This window comes from Sebastes umbrosus, chromosome 6 (assembly GCF_015220745.1).
Source record: "Sebastes umbrosus isolate fSebUmb1 chromosome 6, fSebUmb1.pri, whole genome shotgun sequence".
NCBI classification, from domain to species: domain Eukaryota; kingdom Metazoa; phylum Chordata; class Actinopteri; order Perciformes; family Sebastidae; genus Sebastes; species Sebastes umbrosus.
The window spans coordinates 21,561,357-21,585,280 of record NC_051274.1 but is presented as its reverse complement, the minus strand read 5'-3'; the positions used below and the strand labels follow the sequence as shown (position 1 = coordinate 21,585,280).

The 23,924-nt window shown below is 39.8% G+C and overlaps 3 protein-coding genes across 3 annotated transcripts; 2 read left to right on the top strand and 1 right to left on the bottom strand.

Annotated features, from left to right (window-relative positions):
• The first annotated feature begins 52 nt into the window (after positions 1 to 52).
• Positions 53 to 7,625, top strand: si:dkey-109j17.5 (zinc finger BED domain-containing protein 4). Its single transcript, XM_037773568.1, has 5 exons — positions 53 to 1,160; positions 1,945 to 2,184; positions 2,970 to 3,229; positions 3,334 to 3,928; positions 4,874 to 7,625. The coding sequence occupies exons 1-5, from the start codon at positions 1,011 to 1,013 to the stop codon at positions 5,717 to 5,719; spliced, it is 2,091 nt and encodes a 696-aa protein (XP_037629496.1). The 5' UTR covers positions 53 to 1,010; the 3' UTR covers positions 5,720 to 7,625.
• Positions 7,626 to 8,037: 412 nt separating this feature from the next.
• Positions 8,038 to 11,714, top strand: apobec2b (apolipoprotein B mRNA editing enzyme, catalytic polypeptide-like 2b). The gene is made up of 4 exons (XM_037773592.1): positions 8,038 to 8,649; positions 9,495 to 9,675; positions 10,406 to 10,749; positions 10,857 to 11,714. The coding sequence occupies exons 1-3, from the start codon at positions 8,084 to 8,086 to the stop codon at positions 10,745 to 10,747; spliced, it is 1,089 nt and encodes a 362-aa protein (XP_037629520.1). The 5' UTR covers positions 8,038 to 8,083; the 3' UTR covers positions 10,748 to 10,749; positions 10,857 to 11,714.
• On the bottom strand, positions 11,113 to 23,879 carry LOC119490271 (titin). Its single transcript, XM_037773552.1, has 19 exons — positions 22,812 to 23,879; positions 22,674 to 22,703; positions 21,393 to 21,452; positions 20,166 to 20,459; positions 19,348 to 19,617; positions 18,808 to 19,089; positions 18,296 to 18,559; positions 16,901 to 17,191; positions 16,478 to 16,753; positions 16,062 to 16,331; positions 15,609 to 15,896; positions 13,732 to 14,004; positions 13,535 to 13,649; positions 13,288 to 13,445; positions 13,102 to 13,203; positions 12,721 to 12,789; positions 12,463 to 12,522; positions 12,253 to 12,321; positions 11,113 to 12,131 (listed from the first exon to the last, which is right to left on the bottom strand). Exons 1-19 carry the CDS (start codon positions 22,840 to 22,842, stop codon positions 12,070 to 12,072), a joined length of 3,264 nt encoding a protein of 1,087 aa, XP_037629480.1. The 5' UTR covers positions 22,843 to 23,879; the 3' UTR covers positions 11,113 to 12,069.
• Positions 23,880 to 23,924: the final 45 nt, after the last annotated feature.

The window sequence follows — 23,924 nt, the reverse complement described above, 5'->3', positions numbered from 1 at the left end:
AACAAATATACCAGATATAAAAATACAAGGAGATGAAGAAAACTGTTAAAAGTGAATATAGTGCAGGGTAACAGCTGTGATACACGACTATTAAAAAAGTGAATATAGTGCAGAAGAGACTGTTTAAAATGAATATAGTGCATTATTATCTGTCCTGTAGTAGACCGTCCTCCTTTGTCCCTTACAGTCTGTTATCAGTAAGGGTATTTTTCACAACCTAGCAAAAGAAACATTCTACTTAATTGATTATAACACATTTGTCTAGCAATGGTAAATTACTTATTAACCAATAATAGAACCAGTATTTACAACTCATTAACTCTTTATAAAGGAGGCATTTTTAGATTGGCACTTTCATGTAAGCCTAATATTTGTATTTAGTTTTTTTTCCCTGAATAATGATAAAATAAAAAAGTAATTAAATATTTATCTAAGTATTTGTATTCTGTTAATCTCAATACAGAAATCCAGTTTTAATTTAATTTCATTTAATTACATTAAAATTGGAATATTATTGCAAGTGTTTAGAGGAATCAGAGGGGGAAAAAAACTGCTCTCCTCTTGACCGAGGACAGCCGAGCATCTCCGGGAACAGCCGAAGCATGGAAACGAGACTCCCGTTTATTGTGTTGTACTTCCTGGTCCAATTATAACACTGTGCTGTATTCCTCCATGAAGCACAGCCGCTCTGCCTCCCCTTCACTTGCGTCCTAACGACGGATGGGAGCAGCGGAAAACAGCGGATGTAGCTTCACTATTATATTATTGATGTTTGCAGACATCCGCAGGAAACCCGTGTTGCCAGATTGTGGCCGATTTAGACGCAACTCTCGTTTGGAAATTACATTTTCTTTTGTCTGCGCAGCTGGCATCAACATTTTGATAAGTAAACACGCTGGCCTGCATGCGCTCTTATGATTAGAGGCGAGGTTGAGATTTCTATCTCAGATTGTCCTCGATTGCAAGTTTGATTTTTTTTACTTTTCTAGCAGAGGAACTGTGGGCTCCAAATGGCGTCAGTCTCGAAGGTGTCTATTCTGGATTACTTTAATATTGTGTTTGAAGGTGAAAATGGCAAAATCGAGTCCAACTGCAAGGCTTGTGGCACCAGGATCCAGGCAAAGAGGAGTGTCACGTCCAACTTCGTAACGCATCTCAAGGTAATGATTTCAAAATAAAATGTCACCTGTCATCAGCTGAAACATCTGGCCCTACAACATCTGTTTATGCATGCCACACAGTGTCAGCTGACTGTAAAGACTGTTGCTTATCTACACCATAATGTATATATATCCTTTCCACATAATGTCATAACAAGGCAGTATGGTGTAGAGATGTATACATCTGAACAGTATTCTCTATATGTCTGTCATCAGCTGAAACATCTGGCCCTACAGCATCTGTTTATGTATACCACACAGTGTCAGCTGACTGCAAAAAGACAGTTACTTCTCTACACCATACTGTATATCCTTTCCACATATATGTTATAACAAGGCAGTATGGTGTAGAGATGTATACATCTGAACAGTATTCTCTATATGTCTGTCATCAGCTGAAACATCTGGCCCTACAGCATCTGTTTATGTATACCACACAGTGTCAGCTGACTGCAAAAAGACAGTTACTTCTCTACACCATACTGTATATCCTTTCCACATATATGTCATAACAAGGCAGTATGGTGTAGAGATGTATACATCTGAACAGTATTCTCTATATGTCTGTCATCAGCTGAAACATCTGGCCCTACAGCATCTGTTTATGTATACCACACAGTGTCCGCTGACTGCAAAAAGACAGTTACTTCTCTACACCATACTGTATATCCTTTCCACATATATGTTATAACAAGGCAGTATGGTGTAGAGATGTATACATCTGAACAGTATTCTTACCTGCACAACCAATAACACTACTGTTCCTCTCTCCCATCCCATTCAGCGGAAGCACCAGGCTATGTATGATGACTTTGTGAAAAGGAAGGATATGAAGAGAGAGGGTTACTCCTCTGGCTCCCTGCACACTTTCACCACAAATGGAGGGAATACCCGCTACACCCAACCCATCAGTCCTCGAGTGGGAGGTGGAGGAGGTGTTGGAGGAATGGGAGCTCTTGAGGGAGGAGTAGGTGGAGGATCTGGAGGAGGGGTGACCAAGTTTGACAGACATGACCCACGTCAGGTGTGTGTTATATATAATTATGGCTTCAAATTAATCGCACATTTTGTTATCTGTTCAAAATGTACCTTAAAGGGAGATTTGTCAAGTATGTAAATACTCTTATCAACATGGGAGTGGGCAAATATGCTTGCTTTATGCAAATGTATGTATATTTATTACTGGAAATCAAATATACAGACAAATATTGTCCAGAAACCCTCACAGGTATTTAGCATAAAAAATATGCTCAAATCATAACATGGCAAACTCAAGCCCAGCAGCTGTCAGTGTGCTGACTTGACTATGACTTGCCCCAAACTGCATGTGATTATCATAAAGTGGGCATGTCTGTAAAGGGGAGACTCGTGGGTACCCATAGAACCCATTTCCATTAACATATCTTGATGTCAGAGGTCAAGGGACCCTTTTGAAAATCGCCATGCCAGTTTTAACTCGCCAAAATTTAGCGTAAGTTTGGAGCGTTATTTAGCCTCCTTAGTGACAAGATAGTATGACATGATTGGTACCAATGGATTCTAGTTCTTCTAGTTTCACATGATACCAGTATCTTCACTCCAGCTTTAAAACTGAGCCCACTACAACTTCCGAAATATCGATATTGTTAAAGAAATTAGTGGCGTTAAAACAAATTGGCGTTATCGCATTAATTTTGACATCCCTAGTTATAATCCATCATCGCTTGAGATGCATTATAACCAAGCTACTATTTAGTGTTGCATTATTTATTGTGGCATTGCAGTGAAATAATTTGCTCTAATTTACATTGGTTTTTTTTGTCACCACAGGTTCTGATCTCCGAGGCCATAGCTAAGATGATAGTGCGTGATCTGCAGCCGGTGTCCATAGTGGAAAATCAAGGCTTCAGAGAGCTGCTTCAGCTCCTGGAGCCACGTTACACCCCTGAGCCCCAGCACTACATCCAGAGCCAGCTGCTCCCAGCCTACGCCTACCAGGCCCAGCTAGCAACCCGTCAGGCCCTGGCATCAGCGCAGGCCCTCAGTCTCAGCCTGGATCTCTGGAGGGGCTTAACTGGAGCCACTTCAGGGTAAGGAGGTAAAATCAACCAAAAACAACATGATTCCCTCTTGGTTTGATTCCCTCACTGATGAATACACTTCTCTCTCTCTCTCTCCCTCTCTTTCTCTGTAGGTACCTCGGTGTCACCTGTCATTTTCTGACATCTGATTGGCAGATGCGTTCAGCTCTCCTGGCGTGCCTTCCCCTGACTGGAGGCAGCTCTGGGAATCGCGTGCTTTCAGATTTTGATGAAGTATGTCACTCTCACGGCGTGTCCGGGAGAGCGTTTCGTGTAGTTGCGGACCCTTTCCTAGCAGCTGCAACAACAACAACAGTAAAGCCGTGTTGTCTTCCCGGTTTCCTGGTTTCACCTCCTTTTGCTAACGGGCAGGACGAAGAAGAAGAAGTGGGCAATGGTAACAATGTGGAGGAAAGGATCAAGAATGGCCATGGTGAGGAAGGAGAGTGGGAGGACTCATGGGAGCAGGGTCTCGGTGTTTGTCGAGTGGACTGTTTCTCCCGCTCTCTTGAACAGTGCGTCAGAGAGGGGTTACGCTCCTGTCCACAGGTCACCTCCACATTGGCCAAGGCTGCCTGTTTCTACAACTACATTACCTCTGCTGTCCCACCGGAGAAACTCAGCCAGGTGTTTGATGGTCCTGGGTTGAGCCTGGGGGCACCAGGAAATACCCCTCCTGCAGCAAGAGACTGGGCTGCTCAGCTTAAGGCATGTATAGTATGTACTTTAACTCCTCCTACAGTAGAGGAACTAAGGCCTCTTAAAGTTGAGAAACCCCTACCCAAGGTAGAAGAAAGCACAACCATGTTAAATAACTTTAATAGGTCTAGTTTTTGAAATAGATGGATGGATGTACTTTATTGATCCCAAATGGGAAATTCTTATGTTACAGCAGCAGGTTATCCAGACAATGCACAGTAAATATACATATCAACACCAGAGATACATATCTATAGAATACACAATATAAAGAATATATTAGAATAAACTATAAAAATACTACTACAACTAACATACAAATATAAACATAGAATAACATACTATATATATATTAGCAAAGTGTGCAAATTTGTTGCAGTTTTTGTTTTAAATACAAATTAAATGAGGTAGTATACCGATGTGCAAATTCAACGTGCAAGTTTAAGAAAATTATGGTTAAGAATTTGATGGTTGTATATGTTTTATACTTTATTGTCTGGTAGAAATATTTCACTGCAAAATGAGTTTATTTGGTTGATGTTTGGAATCTATTTATAACACACCATAATGTGTTTGTAATGACATTATAATTGTTTATTAATGCATGTCAACAATTTTATGATTACATATTTTATATAATAAGTTGCAGCAGTTAAAGAGATTTCACATAAAGAGTTATAGTTAAAAATGCATTAATAAACACTTAAAACGTCCCAATATATGCTCGCTACTATATTATAGTGTTATAAGCCACTTTTTTAGTTGTTTATACTGCTTATAAATGCTAAATAGGGAGGTTATTATAAAGTGTTACCAGTATGCAGCATGTGTCCATAATAGCATTAATTTCATAGCTTGATTATGAAGCTGTTGAGAAATGCTAGCTTTTTCTGAGTGTGTTTCCCTAATTTTAAATAATATAGTTTATTTGTTTTGTTCATTTTTATTATGCAGGTGCTGCGGCGGCTGCTGGACTCAGTGGAATTCCTGGAGGAGGTAAGTGGTCCGGGGGAGCTGGCGCTGGGTGGTTCAGAGAGAGCCCTGCTGAGGGAACTCACTGACACTTTGGAGCCCTTCACCGAGGCCTGGGACATGGTGCAAGGGGACAGACAGGCAGACCTGCAGACAGACAGACACGTGTCCATCAGCCTGGCTCTGCCGTGCGTGCTGGGCCTTCGTAAGCATCTCTCCGAGACGTCGACCCCCCACTGTCCCTCTCTCCTGGCGGGCCTCAGCCAGGCCGTAGAGCGTCGTCTGGCCCCGGTCCTGGAGGACCCTCTCTACATCACTGCCACCACCCTGGACCCCCAGTTCAAGCTCACTTGGAGCAGCAACCCTGACTGGCACAGACAAGTTCTCATAGAGGAGTTGTCCAAACATTCCTCCACAGCCTCCAGCCCCATAGACTCCAACACAGACCTTCATCCTCATTCCCAGACCCCTCCCGCCCCAGCTCCATCACCGATCTCCTCGCTTTCCCGGCCCTGTAAGCTGTTCTCTTTCATCAAGCAGAGACCCACGACGCAGGCCAAGAGCCTGGAGCAGGAGTTGGCCGTCTACCTACGAGAGGAACCAACGGACGAGGAGGCTTTGCATTACTGGCGGCGTAAAGCGATTGACTTTCCTCTGCTTGCCCAAGTGGCCAAGAGGGCGTTTACCATACCTGCTTGTGGCACCGTAGTGGAGAGCATTTTCACCGCTGCCGGGCGCGGTCTGCGGCCAGAGAGAGGCCGCGTCTTACCAAAGAACCTGGAGACGCTCATCTACCTCAAAGCAAACTACATATTATTATGGACTTAAAAGCTAGGAGTCACGCATTTCTTTTACCTAAATAGCAACTGAAGGCTTTATACCTGCAGTAAAGTTACTTCTTGGTTCCTAACCTCTCTTTTCTCTCTGAGGAAACTGAGCTAGCAACATAACATAGTCCTCATACTACACATCATTTTGACGTTAGATGAAATGAATTACAGAGGCTCCGTTTCCAGACTGCAGTAGGTGTGGATTGCTGTCTGTTTACCATGTAGCCTGCATACGGACTATCATACCACAGCTATGGACCGAGGGGACTAGCAGCAGATCAATACTAAAGCATTTACTTTGACATTATTTTGCCAGGTCCAGGGTCTTCAGACAACCGCAAGACCACAAAGCCCCCACTCTCTATCCTCCCAACCCCCAAACACAGCTTGTGCACTGACATACCAACAATAACCAAATTGTCCATTACTGCATACTGTAGCATTTGATTTACTTTCACTGATATACAATAACCCTAGAGGTTGCATAATCCACTGTTCTCTCTCTGTATGTATGCCTCATCACTGGGACATCATAATAAACAAGTTTAACTTCCTAACGCAGAGGTGCGTGCAGTTTGCAGATGTGAGTGCACTCATGCATGCATGCGTCACACCTTTTTTTTTTTTTGCCAATGGGGAAAAGCTGAAATCTGTTTAATATATCTAATATTTGGACTCTAAGTCATTTACATTTTTCTCTGCCAGTCCTTTATAACTCAGAGTCAGAGTGGAGGTCAATTACATTTTCGTTATCAGCACTTTTTTTTTTGCTTTTTCAATCATTGTCCAATTCTACTTTAGAACTTTTACGAATTAATATTGGTTTGTACCCTGCTTCTGCTCCTGAAAACTAGCAGAAGATGTGTGGAAGATGTGGCACAACATTGGCTTTTGCTTTGTCTGACCTCGCTGAAATATTTCGCTTCGAAGGGGAAACTGTGAACGTCGCAGTGTGTGTGTGTGTTTGCCTTAACGCAGGGACTCTGTTACTCTTGGCTGGGCCAGTGGGGAGCCAGGCCGGGTAATTGTATGTAATTCCATTACAGTTAAATTTGAGTCAGCAGGCAGTCAGCAGTCACATCCTACGCGGCCCTTTTCTCAAAGCCAGCTAAGCTTTAAAAAAAAAACCTTATTATTAAAGTGCTTAGAAATAAATGGCAGGAAAGGAAATGCAGCTACTGCTCTTTAATGCTACATCAGAAGGCATCAATCAATCTGATGACTGACTGTGAAGGAATTGCAATAGATGGTGATTATAACGACCGTCACAAGGATTACATCTCTTTTTCACTGCAAAATGGCTTCATCCCAGCGTTACTGTTTTTGTTGTAGCTGAAAACCACTTCAGAGAAAGTGTGTTAATCTGTGTTAGATACAATGAGATTCCCCTCCATAGATCATAATTATCAAAGATTGCTGTGATCTTAATGATTATCACCGCAGGACCTCTCTGTGGATTTAGATGTGTTGCTAGATATCCGTGTGGATGTGTCGGCTTGTTTGGCTCTGAAAAGTGTTTTTTCTGCTCATCCCCATGGGTGTGTTGTTGTTTTGTGAGTGTATGTGGAGCAGCTTGAAGTGTCTCTCTCTCTCCCTCTCTCCCTACCTCCCTCGCCCCCGGCTGTGACAGCTCATCCATTCGAGTTAGTCGAGCAGGCTGGGCTGCGGTCTTATTGGTAATTGCCTCTGAAATGAATTACTTGGCAGAGAGTGAGACTGAAGGAGGAAAGGAAATTGTAATTGAACTGCCCCGCTCCCGCCCACCCCTCTCCCTCATGCCTCAAGTTATTACATCTGCAGTGCAGAAAGCCATTTTCTGTCTACACATGGACGCAAAAAAACACACACACACTCACAAAACCAATTTTCCCCCTCCCACACGCAATGGCCCCAGCAGAGGGCCATATTGATGCAGGGTGATTTCATAGATTGATTGTGCTATGAACAAGAGTGCAAGTGAGGCCTTAGTGTGCATGTGAACAGAGACAAACACACATTGGTGTTAGTGTGCATAGTTGTTTGTACCGCAACCCGTTCCTCCCCTATTTGGGGTGCCCTCTCGCTGGCCTTTGTGTTTCGCCAACGAGCTGCGGGACGTTGGAGTTGGCACAATCAAAAGTGGTGTCCGGTATCAAGAGACCCCTGGTTACCCCATACACACAGACACACACACCGCCAGGCATCGTTATTAATAACCTGCCTGTTGCTGGCCTGTTGACAGTTAAAGCCTGATGGATTAATGTGCTGCCACTTGTGTTGTTTGAGGTTGTGCATTTATACACAGAATATAGTTTCCTTTCTTTATTTGCCAGCTGTATTAAGTGTGTAAGATATTATGTGCAGCCTTGCCCTTTAGTTCATTATGCAACACATGGGCTCTCACTCTTGTGTTGGCCTTTTAGCAGCCAGAGCATGGAAAGAGGCGGAGTGTGTTAACCTATCCCTCACCCCGGCCAGACATGCACATGTTGTGACTCCGAACACGGCACACAATGGGATCTATTTCTGTAAATGCTCTAGGGTTATCACTCTACTTACCCTGAGCTATCTCTCTCTCTCTGGCTCTCCCTCTCTTTTATCTAACACTCTCACCCACTTGCTCAAAATCATGGCCGACAGAAACAACCGGGTCAGTGTTAAGAAGAAAGAGAAGAAGGTAGAAAACAAAACGAACGATGAGAAGGACAAAGGGAAGGAGAAGAGTGTGAAAAAGCCTGACAAAGTTGTGAAAAAGCCGGAGAAGACCCCCGAGAAGACCCCCCAGAAGACCCCAGAGAAGACCCCAGAGAAGACCCCCGAGCAGCCCAAGACGGATGAGGAGAAGACAAATGGGCAGAGTGGAGGCGCAACGGGAGCAGAGGCAACAAACAGTGAAGAAAATGGAGAGTTTCAGCCCATAGAACTGCCACCGTTTGAGATTGTCACTGGGTGAGTGATTAATACATGCTCATTCTTACACAACTGTCTCTTTGACACAACTTTCTTTGTCATTTGTTGGTTTCTTTTGTATATGAAGTAGTTTTTTCATGTGTCTCAGTAAGTCATATTGTTCACAATGCTTGTTCAATAGTTGATTTCAGTAAGGAAGGATAGTAATCACTCGCACCTGCCATCCTTATTTACCCAGCGGTAAGAATAGGGATGAGTCACAGAGCCGACACAGATGCTGGGCCCCCCTGCTATATCACGCCGCCTAGCATCTGTTCCCCAGTGTCTGCCCTTTGAGTATTAGCTGTTTGATATAAGAGATCTATTTGTAAAATCCATCTGGCTATTCATATGCAGTATAACAATGGATTAATAAAGAGAGACAGGACGGGTATGTTGTTTTGCACAGCTGAGTCACGAAGGGGCCTGGCACATCTACAGATCATAGGATGATGAAAAATATTTATAGAAACATCAGTTTGCTCTGCGGTAGCCTTATTAATATTCTATTCACTGTGTCACCGTAGTCTATTTCGAAGACTCGCTATCATCGCTCTTTTTTTGTGTCTTGGATGGCTGACAAATCCATCACAAAATGAGTGACTCATGCTCTCTGTTAGGCGAGGAAGTGGTTACACTGTCACGCACCACAATTAGAGGTGACAGATAACTTTGAAAGCACCGCTGACGGATACATCATGCTGAATGTGTTGCTCTCTTGCTAATTTAACCTTCATGCACTAAAAAAGTCCTGATGATGACCGTTGGTGCTGTACATTTGCTTTTGGTATTCACTGAAAAGAAAACAGAATTATGGAAACTCTCTCCCTTTCAATCTCCGCCAGGGAACAGATGAGCCCGTTCTACTTCAAGTTTCAGTTCAGGAACGTGGAGTACTCATCGGGGAGGAACAAGACCCTGCTGTGTTTCAGAGTGGATACACCAGGAGGCACCACAGAGCCCCTGAAAGGTTATATGGAGGATGAACATGCCACAGCTCATGCCGAAGAGGCCTTCTTTCAACAGGTAATGAACGCTCACACTCAGCCTTTTCTTACTGTAATGTCATGTAACACATATATAGTGTGTGAACCCCATGGGAGGTCTGGTTTCCATTAGTTTGCAAAGAATTTATCTTGTGATAATGTTATATGTAAAACGATAATGCTGACGGGAGACTTTGGCCAATGCCAGATCATTTCAGAGAGAGAGCGTTCCTATTGGCTGTTCATTCCAAATCAAATATGAATCAATACTCTGTTACTGTAATGCCTATTTCTCACCTCAAATGTTTTCAGAAACATCTTGTAGTGTACTGTTGAGCTGTAAAATGAGAAAGTTTGTATCTCAACATGGCGACCAGGTCACAAACTTTCTCATTTTACAGCTGAACAGTACACTACAAGATGTTTCTGACAACATTTAAGGTGAGAAATAGGCATTACAGTAACAGAATATTGATTCATATTTGATCAGCGCTGCCTAGTTTGACCGGAGTTTGCGAGTGATTGACAGCTGCTCAGAGACGGCAGGCTGCAGCTCGGCTCTGATTTGTTGTTTTCTTCCGGACTTTGAAATCTTGCAGATGCCATTAGGACCACTGGAGGACACAGAGGCACATGATTTCTTTCAGATTACCTGTCTCATGCACTACTGTCAGGATATAGTGACTGTTTTATAAAAATAGCTTTTTTTTAAATCATATTTTTTCCAATCTCGCCTACTCCTGCTTTAATCCCCACTCTTTCTTTTCCAGGTGCTTCCTAACCCTTCCCAAGAGTATGAAGTCACATGGTACGTATCATCCAGTCCCTGTGTGGCTTGTTTAACCAAGTTGGCCGCCATCCTTCAGCAGCGCAAGAAGGTCCGTCTCTGCATGTTCTGCTCCCGTCTCTTTGAGTGGGAGGAGCCGGAGATAGTAGAAGGGCTCCGGGCTCTGGCAGGCGCCGGCTGCAAACTGCGGATGATGAAGCCGTCTGACTTCGTACATATTTGGGAAACGTATGTGGAGAAGGAGGACGAGAGCTTTGCACCCTGGGAGGATTGTCAGGATAACTACGAGTACTATGTGGAGAGACTGGCTGATATCCTCAAGTAGATGTGAGTCAGTATTCTGTATGTTCTATATGCTTCTTTTGGGTAAATAAATTGGATTTTAAAGTTTATCTGGATAATAACCGTCTTTCCTTTTTGTCTTTTTGTTACAGATGCACACAATGGACAACATCTCCCCACTGACTGAACCACAAATCGACATACCTGTTAAATCCCCATAGGTCGAATGTGTGTTTTTTGCAGTCACATGGTGATCGTGCATATCAGTATTAGTTTGAATGAACACTCATGGTAACCTTTTGTATTTTTTATTTTGATAATTTCATAGAGACACAAAATGCTTGAATGGTATTTCTGTGGCACCTAATGTATACAAATATAATCATTTAGAAGAAGAAAGCAATAATGTTCATTGTTGAAACATTTAATATTGAATAAGCTTTGGAGAAGACTAACTTACATTCACTCACATCTTGGGCCAGATGCATAAAATTCACAACTAAAACAGTGTGTACACGCAAAAACAGAAATATGCATTCTCTCCTTGATTCTGTTTTATAAATCTGTCATTGTAGGACTGGGTGAGTTTCGCCTCAACTTAAACTAGCAAACACAAACTAAACTAAAATGAAATCGAAAAGTCACAAATAAAATACAAATTAAAACTAATAGAAAATTCAAAATTATTAGATGTGTAGACTGCAAAATAATAACACAGTCATTAAAGTTGAAATTATATGTGGGAAAAGGCGTACTCATGTTTTTTTGTGGGTACACATCATTTATACATCTGGCCCCAGCTGTTTGCTCTAAGAGTTGAAACAGTAACTTATATACATTGATAATTATCCTGTAGATCAACACATATGTACAGTGCATATAATAACTACTAAGGAAAAAAGCTAACAATGTATATGATTGATGATTACATAAATAATGTTTCGTATTTTAACAGTGCCTTTAACAGTTCATCAATACAATGATGTTAAAATAAAATGCTATGTACAACTCTAACAGTATTGTGCTACCAAGTAATGTTCAGTGCAGAACAAATATGTACACATTTATATGGCAATGTCAGTCTGTTGGTCCATATCTCATCTAAACTATTTTAATTCCCATTAAATTTGGTACAAACATTTACAGACCCCAGAGAACGAATGTTAATGAATTTACTCAACTTTTATCCAACACTACAAAGAAGTTAAATCTTTGAATTTGATGCCCCGCTAGTGGTATGCAAAACACTATAGCGAGATTCTCTCTCCAGTTTTAATACATCCAAATGTCCATTAAAGCCTCACTGGGCTCTAGCAAGTCTATAAGTATCTACTGAACTGATGCAAATAGAGCTTCAGTGACTCATTATTTAAAGGAAACCAGCCCACCGTTGTTTTCTGTTGCATCGTTGCTCTCACTCGTCACGGCTAGAAAGACATGAAGGGAGAGATGTGGAAACATGGATTAGAAATACATTGTGTCTCAGTTATAAAGGAGTTGACACAGCGTCATCACAGAGAAAATGCATTTTTAAGTAAACTTTATTACCTTGGTCCTCCTGCGTGGTTATTGGTAATGGTGTTGTTTCACTGCAAATCGTGCCATTCTCGTCGGCTTCTGCAGGTCAGATTGTTTTAAAAAAAAAAAAAGCAACCAAGCAAATATATCAGTGAGGGATAAACCTAGGGAACTTTCAAAACACTTGCATAATAATACAGCTTTTGTATCATCTGCTTTACTCGTCTGTGGGTTCTTTACCTTTAGGTGGAACATTCAGTTCTGCATCGGTGATATACTGAATTAGTGGACAGGGTGCATCTGCAGGAGGGAGGAAGGAACTTAAACATGAGAGCGCCAACGGCTATAGGCAAACTTTGAAAGTCAGACTCGAAAATGTCAGTGAGTAGTTTCACAAATGGTAATTTCTAACATAGCTCAGAAATGAATCACTGGTGGGTCTGTTTCCGTGGAAATGGCGACCAAAACCACAAACCATGCAAGGTGGTGTCAACGTACCATCACGCTCCTTTAGCTGAGCCATGGTGAGAAATAGCTCCGCCTCTTCTGGCCTGTCTTCACCATCAGCTGTGTTAAAAAAAAAAAAAGAAAAAAAGTCACCTCATTGTGGCTTTTGTATGTTAATTTAAGATTAAATATATAATGAAGCAGTCACATTTAAACCTGCAATAACACCTTTTTATTCTATCACCTTTCTTTTTTTAAGTCTCCACAGGGAAATATCTAGCTACTAAATGCTCCACTTTGTTCACCAGTTAGTCGCTAACTGTGTCAGTCTGACACTTTAAAGCTCCATTCTGTTACTACAAGCAATAACATTTAACAATGCAGAGTTTTAGAATCCATGTACTCAAAAAGTCCCAAAAACTAAAGAAAAACCTGGTTTGCGAATGACTCTGAGGACAATGCATCCAAGGAAGACGGCGATGATGCCAAAGAAGATACAGCCAGAGATGGAAAGAAGCACCCTCCTCTTCAAAACTAAAAATAAAAACAGGGAATGAAAGTGAGACAGAATATTTGCAGGGTAAAAACTCATAACTTCCAGACCTCAGTTATACTCACGAAGGTTCTTGGTCTGGAAAGAATCGCTGTTTCTTGAATAAGATGGTCTACCGTTGCGAATGCCCTTGCAGGTGTACGGGCTTTGATTAGGGTCATTCTGGGGTGTGACTGAATATTTCTCAGAGGGAACATGATCGATTGGTGTCCAATCTTTGAACCTGTTAGAAGGTAAGAATCCACAGTACACACATTAATGCATTTGGAAAACTTGAATCTAGTGTTAACTGGTATTTTTGATGTACATTACCATGTGTAGTTCCAGCTGTCCTGATTTCCCTGCACCCCACATCTGAGCACCAAGCTGTCAGTGGAGAAGACCTCGGACCAGCCAGTTAACAGGATTATCTCAGCCTGTGGGCGCTCTGCAGAAACCCAATTAAAACTGTGATGAACACTTTCAACACGTACAGAAAAATGTTAAGAGGTAAGTCAACAAAAACGTACCCTCAACGGTGAATTTCACACCCTGGCTCTTGTCTGAGAAGAAGACTGTGTCGGTTCCTCTTTTTGCTTGGCACTGATATGATCCAGTGTTTGTTATCACAACTGATTTGATGGTGTAATTGTTTCCAGATACGTCGAGGAGACTGTTATCTTTGTGCCACTGGTACTCCCATCCAGAAGAGACATTGATGTGACAGCTAAAAGTGACTGGATCTTCAGTATGCATCACATTGTGTATGGGATTCTGTATCAGTGTGACTGTGGGTTTTGTATCTATGGGGAGATGATAATAAAATTGCTATTAGTATGACAGAATTTTAATGTATATCACACTGCACAACCTAGAGTAAGAAGAAGCGGACATTTAACTTGATGCTTTTTTTAAACGTTTTTTCAACAAACTATACTATGAATTTTTTTCGACAAGCTATACTGTGACTTTTTTTTCATGACATTTTTCGACAAGCTATACTGTGACTCTTGTGAAATGTTTTCAACATGCCATACTATGAGTCTTTTTTCATGAAATTTTCGACATACTATAGTGTGACTTTTTTTCCGACATTTAGTATGTCGAAAAATTTTACCGAAAAAAAGTCATAGTATAGCATGTCGAAAAATTTCATGAAAAAAAGTCATATTATAGTTTGTTGAAAAATTTCACGAAAAAAAGTCATAGTATACTTTTTTTCATGAAATCTTTCGACATATAGTGTGACTTTTTTCATGAACTTTTTCGACATTGACTCTTTTTGGAGAAATTTTTCAACATACTATACTATGACTCCTTTTCATGACATTTTTCGACATACTATACTAAGACTCCTTTTCATGAAATTTTTCGGCATGCTATGCTATGAATTTTTTTAAAGAGATTTTTCGACAAGCTATACTGTGACTCTTGTGAAATGTTTTCAACATACTATACTATGACTCTTTTTTCAGGAAATTTTCGACATTGACTCTTTTTGGAGAAATGTTTCAACATACTATGACACTTTTTTTCATGAAATGTTTCGACATATTATACTATGACTCCCTTTCATGACATTTTTCGACATGCTATACTGTGGCTTTTCTTTCATGACATTTTTCGACATACTATACTATGACTCTTTTTTCATGACATTTTTCGACATACTATACTGTGACTCTTTTCATGACATCTTTCGACATACTATACTATGACTTTTTTCATGAAATTTTTTCGACATGCTATGCTATGAATTTTCTTTCATGACATTTTTCGACATGCTATACTGTGACTCTTTTGTGAATCTTTTTTGACATGCTATACTATGACTTTTTTCATGACATCTTTCGACATACTATACTATGACTTTTTTCATGAAATTTTTTCGACATGCTTTACTGTGACTTTTGTTCATTAACTTTTTCGACATACTATACTATGACTGTTTTTATTAAAAAGTTTTCGACAAACTATACTATGACTTTTTTTTCGACATACTATACTATAACTTTATAAAAAAATGTTAACATACCATAGTATGACTTTTTTTTACAAACTATACTATGACTTTCTTACTTTTTTCGACATAATATACTATGACTTTTTACATTTTTTTCGACATACTATAATATGACTTTTAAATTTTTTTTAAACTTGCTCTATGATTTTTTGAAATTTTATTTTTAAAAAAAGTCATAGTATAGTATGTCGAAAAAAAGTCGTATTATACGTATTATTGTATGTTGAAAAAAAAGTCATAATATAGTATGTCGAAAATGTTTTAAAAAGTCTTTGTATAGAAAAAGAACATAGTATAGTGTGTCATAAAAAAGTCAAAATAACAATTAATTGAAAATTTCATTCTGTTAAAGAAGTGTGTAAAATAAGATGAAAAAATTCTCACCATAAACGTGAAGTGTTTGTCCAACACTGAAGTCGCTTTTGACAGACCGGCTCTTGAGTCTTCCTTTGCAGGTATATTGTCCACGGTGTGAGGCTGAAGCAGAACTGATGGAGAGAGTAGCTGCATCCGAGCCAAAAGATACAGTATTATCTATTACCTGCTCTCCGTCTTTGAACCATGTATATGTCCAGTCAGAGGTGCCGTCCATCCCACAGCTCATCTTCACGCTCTCAGTTGGGAACACATCTGACCACGGTGTGATCAGCTTCAGAGATGGAACGGGAATTTCTGGAGAGAAACAGACACATTAGCCCCTTTCTAATATCCTTAGATATATCCTCTTTCTAATTGATTTTCACCGTAACATTTTATAGCATGGAATTTACAAAACCAGGTTAAGCCAGCATTACTACTCTAATAAACATCAACATAAAGTTATTTTCTTTGACTCACCCAATACGCCCAAGAGCCATCCATAACTGTGGTCTGTATTGTACATGGTTCTGTCTCTTGTGGCCATACACTTATAAGTCCCACTGTTTGATAAACTGGCATTATGGATGTTAAAACTGCTGTTATTGGTCAGGACTTCTGTTTCATCTTTGTACCAGTGATACTCCCAACCAGACGAGAGTTCAACTTTACATCTGAAGGACACAGACTCTCCAGTGTACACCTTGTTAACACCTGGCTGCTGAGTCATCGAGGGCCTAGGCTTGTTCTCTGAATACACAAAGAAGAAATATCAACAGTTATGATTAAACAGTTCATAAAACATCAGACCAGCCAGATAATAGGATCATAAGTGACCAGAGATGCACTGCAGAAACACAACTGGAAAACTCTTTTAACGCCAGCATTTAGCTTACCTTTAACTTCAAGGTGTTTAGCCTGACTGGAGTCAGTGAGGAAGGCTTGATCAAGGCTGTCTCTTTTTGCTTTGCATGTATATGATCCCGTATTTGTTGTTCCAACAGGGCTGATGGGATACTTGTTTCCAGATGCGGTAAATGGATTGCCATCTTTGTACCACAGGTACTCCCACCCACTAGAGACATTAATGTGACAGCTAAAGGCAACGGACTCTCCAGAGAACATCACCTGGTACTCTGGATCCTGTGTTAGTAAGACTCTGGGTTTCTTATCTGAGGGTAAGAAAACACGCCATTGCCATCAGTATGTAACTGTAATGAACTGTAATGGTTAATTGTACCTAAAATGAAGAAAACGATTATTATAAATCCCCCCCCAAAATAAGTATTTTTATGTAAATTTTAAAAAAGAAAACTCACCATATACTTCGAGAGTAAGTCCAGAACTAGAGTTGCTCCTGACAGACCTGTCGCTCAAGTGTCCCATGCAGTTATATTGTCCTCCATGAACAACTGCAGCAGAGCTGATGGAAAGAGTAGCTCTATTCGAGTCAAAAGACACAACATTATCAGCTTGGACCTCCTGTAATTGTTTGTACCACGTGTAAGTCCAGTCAGAGCTATTGCCCAAACCACATCTCAACTTCACACTCTCAGTGGGGAACACATCCAACCACGGTGTGATCAGCTCCAAAGATGGAACGGGAATTTCTAAAGAGAGAAAGAGAGAGAGACATCAGCCACTTTTCATAACCATAGAGTTAACTTGATAATATTGTTCATTGTACAGTATAAAGCATAAGAAATGTACAAGCAAAAGCTTAAAAACATGTAGCATCTGCTTATATAATGCACAACAAAACTGAAAAACAATCAAGTTCACATAAAAGAGGACAAAGTAAAGTTTTGAGTTATACGGTGTCAGGACTACTTAAATACTAAATATATATTTTTAAAAAGATCCTCATTGAATTTGTTTCATTACAAATGCCTAACAGGCCAGTCAACCTAAGCATCCAAGGTACAATGATGTTGATGATATCCACTCAAACCACAATATTCCAGGACTCACATGGTTTAGATAAGAAACACATAAAAGAAACGCATAAAAAAAGTGCAATATCATTTTCCACTTGTGCAATTTTGTTAATTGTCTGTTTATTGTCAATGCTGTATATACTGCTACTATTTTTATACTTCCTTCTATTTAAATGGTTCATATTTTGTAACACTTTGTTTAGCTCTTTTTTTTTTTACTGTGTTAGCTGATGCATCTTGTTTTTTGCACTATCACCTTTGCTGCTGTACACTGCAAATTTCCCCACTGCAGAACTAATAAAGGAATATCTTATCTTATCTTAACAGTTGCAAAGCAAAAATGCCTTAAATTATAAAACTGTGGACTGAGCTCATAAACAAAAGGTTAGTTTTTGTCCTCGAAAACATTGAGACCAAGTTTAAAATGCAACAGTGGCATGTGTTAACTGTTAAAACAAGTAATTCTGACATTTTTCACTTTGTTAGTCAACTACCCTCCCCTTACACAAATCATCCTTTCCTCTCCTTAAGTGACAGTACACTGCTAGTGTATTGTACTGTATGTACATATACACACTTTTGAGCCATTCCTCCCTGCATCATGCTACACCACAACATCCTGTTTCAACACAAGGTGCATAAAATAACGGAAGCAAGATGCTCTCAAAATGCAGTTCCGCTGAATTCAAGAGCAGCCTGGAGGCTTTTTAAGCATTTCATTTCACATTGTATTAAACACAATCATTTAAATATTATTACTTTGCTGGTTTTACCTACCAAGAACATCTTGTGGTATTTTCTCACTGAAGTCTGTTGATACTATGTCACCTCTGGTGGCCTTGCACCAGTATTTCCCCCGATCAGAAAGAGCAAGACGGATGCTGTTGGATTCGCTGGTAGTAGAGAGCTCAAATCCATCTTTGTACCACTGATACCCCCAGCCAGAGGACACATCAACTTTGCAATTGAAATTCACGGTTTCTCCAACATACATCGGATTAAAACCAGGAACCTTGCTCACTGTTGGTTTTGGTGTGTTTTCTAAAACAGAAAAAGGCAGTTCACATCACATCATTGCTACACAAAACCTGTAAAGCAGCCATATACATCAACATTTGACCCCCAAAATGAAGTTGTATGCTGACGAAGTTGAATATTAACATTAAAAAGAAACAATTGTTTGTGACATTTTGAGAAATATGCTGATTTCACTTTCTCAGTAAGAGCTGAGAAGATCAATACCACTCTCACGTGTTAATGTAAAGCTACAGAGAGGCATGAAAGCTCACCATAAACCGTGACATCAACTGTGTTGCTGATTCCAGAGCTGAATTTCCTGGATTCGTGGTAAGCTTTGCAGGCATAGCCTCCTTGAAGGGTTTGAGTGTTCATTGTGATGTTGAGAAATGAGTCCACTGCATCCTCGGTCTGGTCCTCCTTGAGCTGCTCTTGATTTCTGTACCAGGTGAAGATCCATTCATTGCTGTTGAATTCGCAGTCAAACTCCACCGTCTCGCCTTCGAACACATCTGACCAAGGACTCAGCAGCTTCAGAGATGGTTTAGGTGGGTCTGAAAATATACAAAGATATCTTAAAAATCTTCGACGAAATTTAAGATAAAAACCCAATTAAAATGACTCACTGCATCAGAAAAGAAAAGGAGACAGGAACACAGGAATGTTTAGTGCATCATTAGCCATTTAAACTTACAGTTTCACAGATGAAAGTACGATAGATGTGTGCATAAAAGTTCATGTATGTAGATATGAATGAAGTGGCTTAACCTAATTGGTGGCAAAGTGATGACACAGTTCACAGGTAAACTTACCAGACACCTGCAGAGTTGTTGCGTCACTCGCATCTGTGTAGAATAGATCTTTGCCTCTCTTGGCTTGGCAGTGGTACTGTCCACTGTCAGGATGGTCTAGAGACGCTACGGTGTAAGTATTACCACTAGATGCTTTAATTTGATTTCCCTGGTACCATAGATAAACCCATCCAGAGGACACATCGACCTTGCACGTGAAGGTGACGGACTCTCCGGGGTACATCGTGTCAAAGTTTGAACTGCGGGTCAAAGTGGGTTTGGGTTTGTTTGCTAATCAGAGGGGAGAAAAAAAAAGGTACTGTTTCAATTATTTTATATTACATGCGGTGTCGACACTTAGCACACATACGGGTGATGGAACATAACTAAACTTACCATCAACTCTGACATCAACTGTGTTGCTGAATCCAGAGCTGACTTTCCTGGATTCGTGGTAAGCTTTGCAGGCAAAGCCTCCTTGAAGGGTTGTGTCCATTGTGATGTTGAGAAATGAGTCCACTGCATCCTCGGTCATGTCCTCCTTGAGCTGCTCTTGATTTCTGTACCAGGTGGAGATCCACTCATCGTTGTCGAATTCGCAGCCAAACTCCACCGTCTCGTTTTCGAACACATCCGACCAAGGACTCAGCAACTTCAGAGATGGTTTAGGTGGGTCTGAAAATATGCAAAGAAATCTTAAAAATCTTCGACGAAATTTAAGCCCAATTTGTTTGCTAATCAGAGGGGAGAAAGAAAAAGGTACCGTTTCAATTATTTTATATTATATACGGTGTCGACACTCAGCACACATACGGGTAGTGGAACATAACAAAACTTACCATTGACTGTGAGTTTGACTGAATTACTAGCTGCAGTGGTAACGCCCTTTGTTTTGTGAAGACCTTTACAGGAATAACTTCCAGTATATGTTGGTGTTGCTGCAGTGATTGTAATATCTGAGCCCTCTGCAGACAAAGACACATTTGGATCTGGATCTGGTAGTTTTTGTTCATCTCTATACCAGGTGAAGGTCCAGTCGGAGCTGTCAGTGACACTACAACTTAACTTCACTTTCTCAGAAGGGAACACATCCAACCAGGCTGACAGTAGCTGCAGAGATGGTACAGGAGGCACTGCAAGTGTATCAAAAATATTTAGATTACGATCAATTCAATTTAAAATAACATATTGCTGAAATAGCCATGCATATTTAGGTCAGTTTAATTAGGAGCCTTAATGTGAAATTCGTTGTTCTTTAGGTCATCATAATATCGTAATATGGCATGAGTGTTGTCTTTTCCTGGTTTTAAAGGCTGCATTACAGTAAACTGATGCAATTTTCAGAACTTACCAGCCTGTTCTAGCTAATCTATTATTTGCCTTTACCCACTTTGTCATTATATCCACATTACTGATGATTATCTATCAAAAATGTCATATTATTCTGTAAAAGCACCAATAGTCAACCATACAATATTGTTGCGATATCGAGGTATTTGGTCAAAAATAGTGATATTTGATTTTCTCCATATCGCCCAGCCCACCAGTTAAGAATCAACCACGTGAGGCCCCAAAATCTAAATAAATACAATTGATGCCATCTCTTAGAAACTAGTTTTTTCAAAATACATAACATTACAGACTGCAGTTCAAATTATTTCAGAACACATGCTTACAAATAGAAGTGAACTGGAGTTAATATTTGAATAACATATTATTCCAGCAGTTCAACCGTTCAGTTTCATTCTGCTAATTTTAACAGACTTCTTCGACGAGGTGGATAAGTGTTAGAACTTTTTGACAACGCCCATAGTGGTTTCACGGGGCGACATTTGCTGAGTCACAGTTTGAAAGCTTTACTGCCAAAGATATATCATTTAGATGTAATTCTTTTAACTCTGCTCTCTCATGCATCTGTTTGTAGGTTTTACTATCCAAAGTCAATGCAAACCATGATGTACATATTGATTATGGGTGACTTGTCTGCTTGCAAAAGCTATCACCTATGCTTTTTGAAATACTGACTTTATTTCAGGAAGTAATGTCTTTCCAGGTTAAAATCTCACCATAGACAGTTGTACTCTCTGTAGTCGTCGGCAGAGGAGTGGTTGGAGGAACGGTGGTGACTGGTGGAGGAGAGGAGAGGTGTACAGAACAGAATTTAGATCAGAACAGCCAGCATGTCTGCTCTATCTGCATCTCAGGTGGAGCTTGAAATAGCAAAAGCAGTAATAATGAACTTAGAGCTGCAACGATTAATCGACAAAACAATAGACAGAAAATGAATCGAATATTTTGGCAATCAATTAATCGTTTCAGTCATTTTTCAAAAACATCCACTGGATCCAGCTTCTCAAATGTGAAGATTTATTTCTTTTCTTTGTCTTATATGACGGTAAACTGAATATCTTTGGGTTTGGACTGTTGGTCGAATTAAAACAAGCAATTTGAATACATCCCCTTGAGTTGTGGTCTATGAATTTACATTTCATAGACAAAACAATCAATTAATTGGGAAAATAATCTGCAAATTAATTAATAATAAAAAAAATTGGTTAGTTGCATCCCTAAATAAACTGCTGTGGTCCCGTATGGAACCACCATAAAGGTGGACACTAAAACCCAATTAAATTAAGCATCATATAATTTCAATGGAGCTGACATACGGATTGAAATAGCCGATGTTATACTACACAAGAGGGTGGACAAAGCAACAAAAACACCTGACAGTAAAATGCAGTTTAATACAACACAACTGTTGTCTCAGACATTTCCAGAGCTGAAACACCTCTGACATATTCTCCAAAAAAATTACCATTATACATTTCTTAGCAGTACCACACATTGTAGTACACTGTACATAACAGTATATAATCAGGTGTTACTTTATCTACCACACGCACTACTGGATGACACCGGAACAGGGTTATTAGATGGATAATAGAGTTCAGAAATCATAACCGTGTAAAAACAAAGTTGGAGCTCCAGAATACTGAAATACAAACTTTCACTAGTAGGTGCCCAATTGTAGGAAGTGGCACTCTCATGCCAACAAAGTATTTCATGTTCCTCATGTTAACTTGCCTCATGATTCACTTCCTATACATTGTTTTGGTCGGTTTCAGAACAGGCAATCAAAACATTTAACGGGTAATTTAGTTCACAACCACAACTAAATATATGAGCTAAATTGAGAATGTAATTATTTGTGTATTTTGGGTCACAAAGAAAATGTGAGACGTTTTTAATGATTTTTAAAAAAATAGGCAAAACTAGCTTTTTCAAGTCAATGCAATATAAATAAAAACATCGACACACTGGCCAAACATTACAAACATGTTTCTTACCAATTTGAGCTGCACACACAGTAGTGAAACCTGTCAAAACAAATTGCAATGAATGTTCAGTGGGAACCACATATATTCTTTGTATTCTTTGTTTGATAAATCACAAAAAATAAATGCAATTGCCAAAAAATAACTTACATATGACACTGAAGACCTTGACAAGCCACATTTTTCATTGGCCTGCACATGTAGAGGCTGTGCTGCTGAGTCGAGTCATATATCTGCTGTGTATTGAAGTTCAATAAGGGAAATAGACGGCAGAAACGATGGGCGTATGCGACAATCTCATTTCTAACCTCAGGACAACAGTTTTCTTGTTAGTCTGACGTTTGCTTTTCTCTGTGTAACAGGAAATGTGTTGGTCAACCACACTCTGTTCTCAACATGAATTTTAAGTGCTGAATTTTGCCGAAAGCGATTGGTAGGGTTTAGGGAAATGAAACAACAAAGAAGAACGTTGACTTGTACAATCCCGCCCACACATGCACACCTTACACTTGAGTATGTGTGCGTGTTATATGCCAGTGCCAAAGACAAATTTCCATTTTATGCAAATCTAATGGACAATAAAGTAATCTGAATCTGAAAAGCCAACTACAATTCTAAGTGTGTGTAAGATAGAGGTTAAGTCAACATTGTCTCAAATATGTATTGCACTAATCTGTGACAAATTTTTTAATTTCAATTTTCGATAAACTGATTTTTATTTTCAGCTGAGACAGAATTGAAAGAAGGCAGAACTAAAACCAAAACTCTTTCTAAAAATACAAGTTAGTATTTTATCTTAGTGCAGTCTCAGAGTAGATCTTTTTTTAACCGGTGGGTGTGACGTGATTTGAGGACGTGAGCGGAAGCTACAGGTTGTTTTTTTTACACTTCTCTGAATTCTATTCACGCCTATTATTAACCACAAACATCACAGCGACATCCTTTGTTTTCAGCTGAAAGTCACTCGTGCAAATAAAATTATCTCAATTCCCACTGAAACTCCTAAATACACATTTTAAACTGATCTAAAATGTTTAGTACATATTGTCAAGTAGTCATCAAGTATGATTTCTTCAGAAGACAGCAAATACTGAAGTTTTCATGCTCTCTGTGGTAAAGTATGACTTCCTGTACGCCTCTCTCTTCCTCTGTCTCACAATACTCGCCACAAGGTGTCAGTATAACACAGAAAATCTGATTATGTCCAGTCACGCCTCTGACCCTCTGCAATCTCTGGCATAACACATTAAAAAAAGATTAATA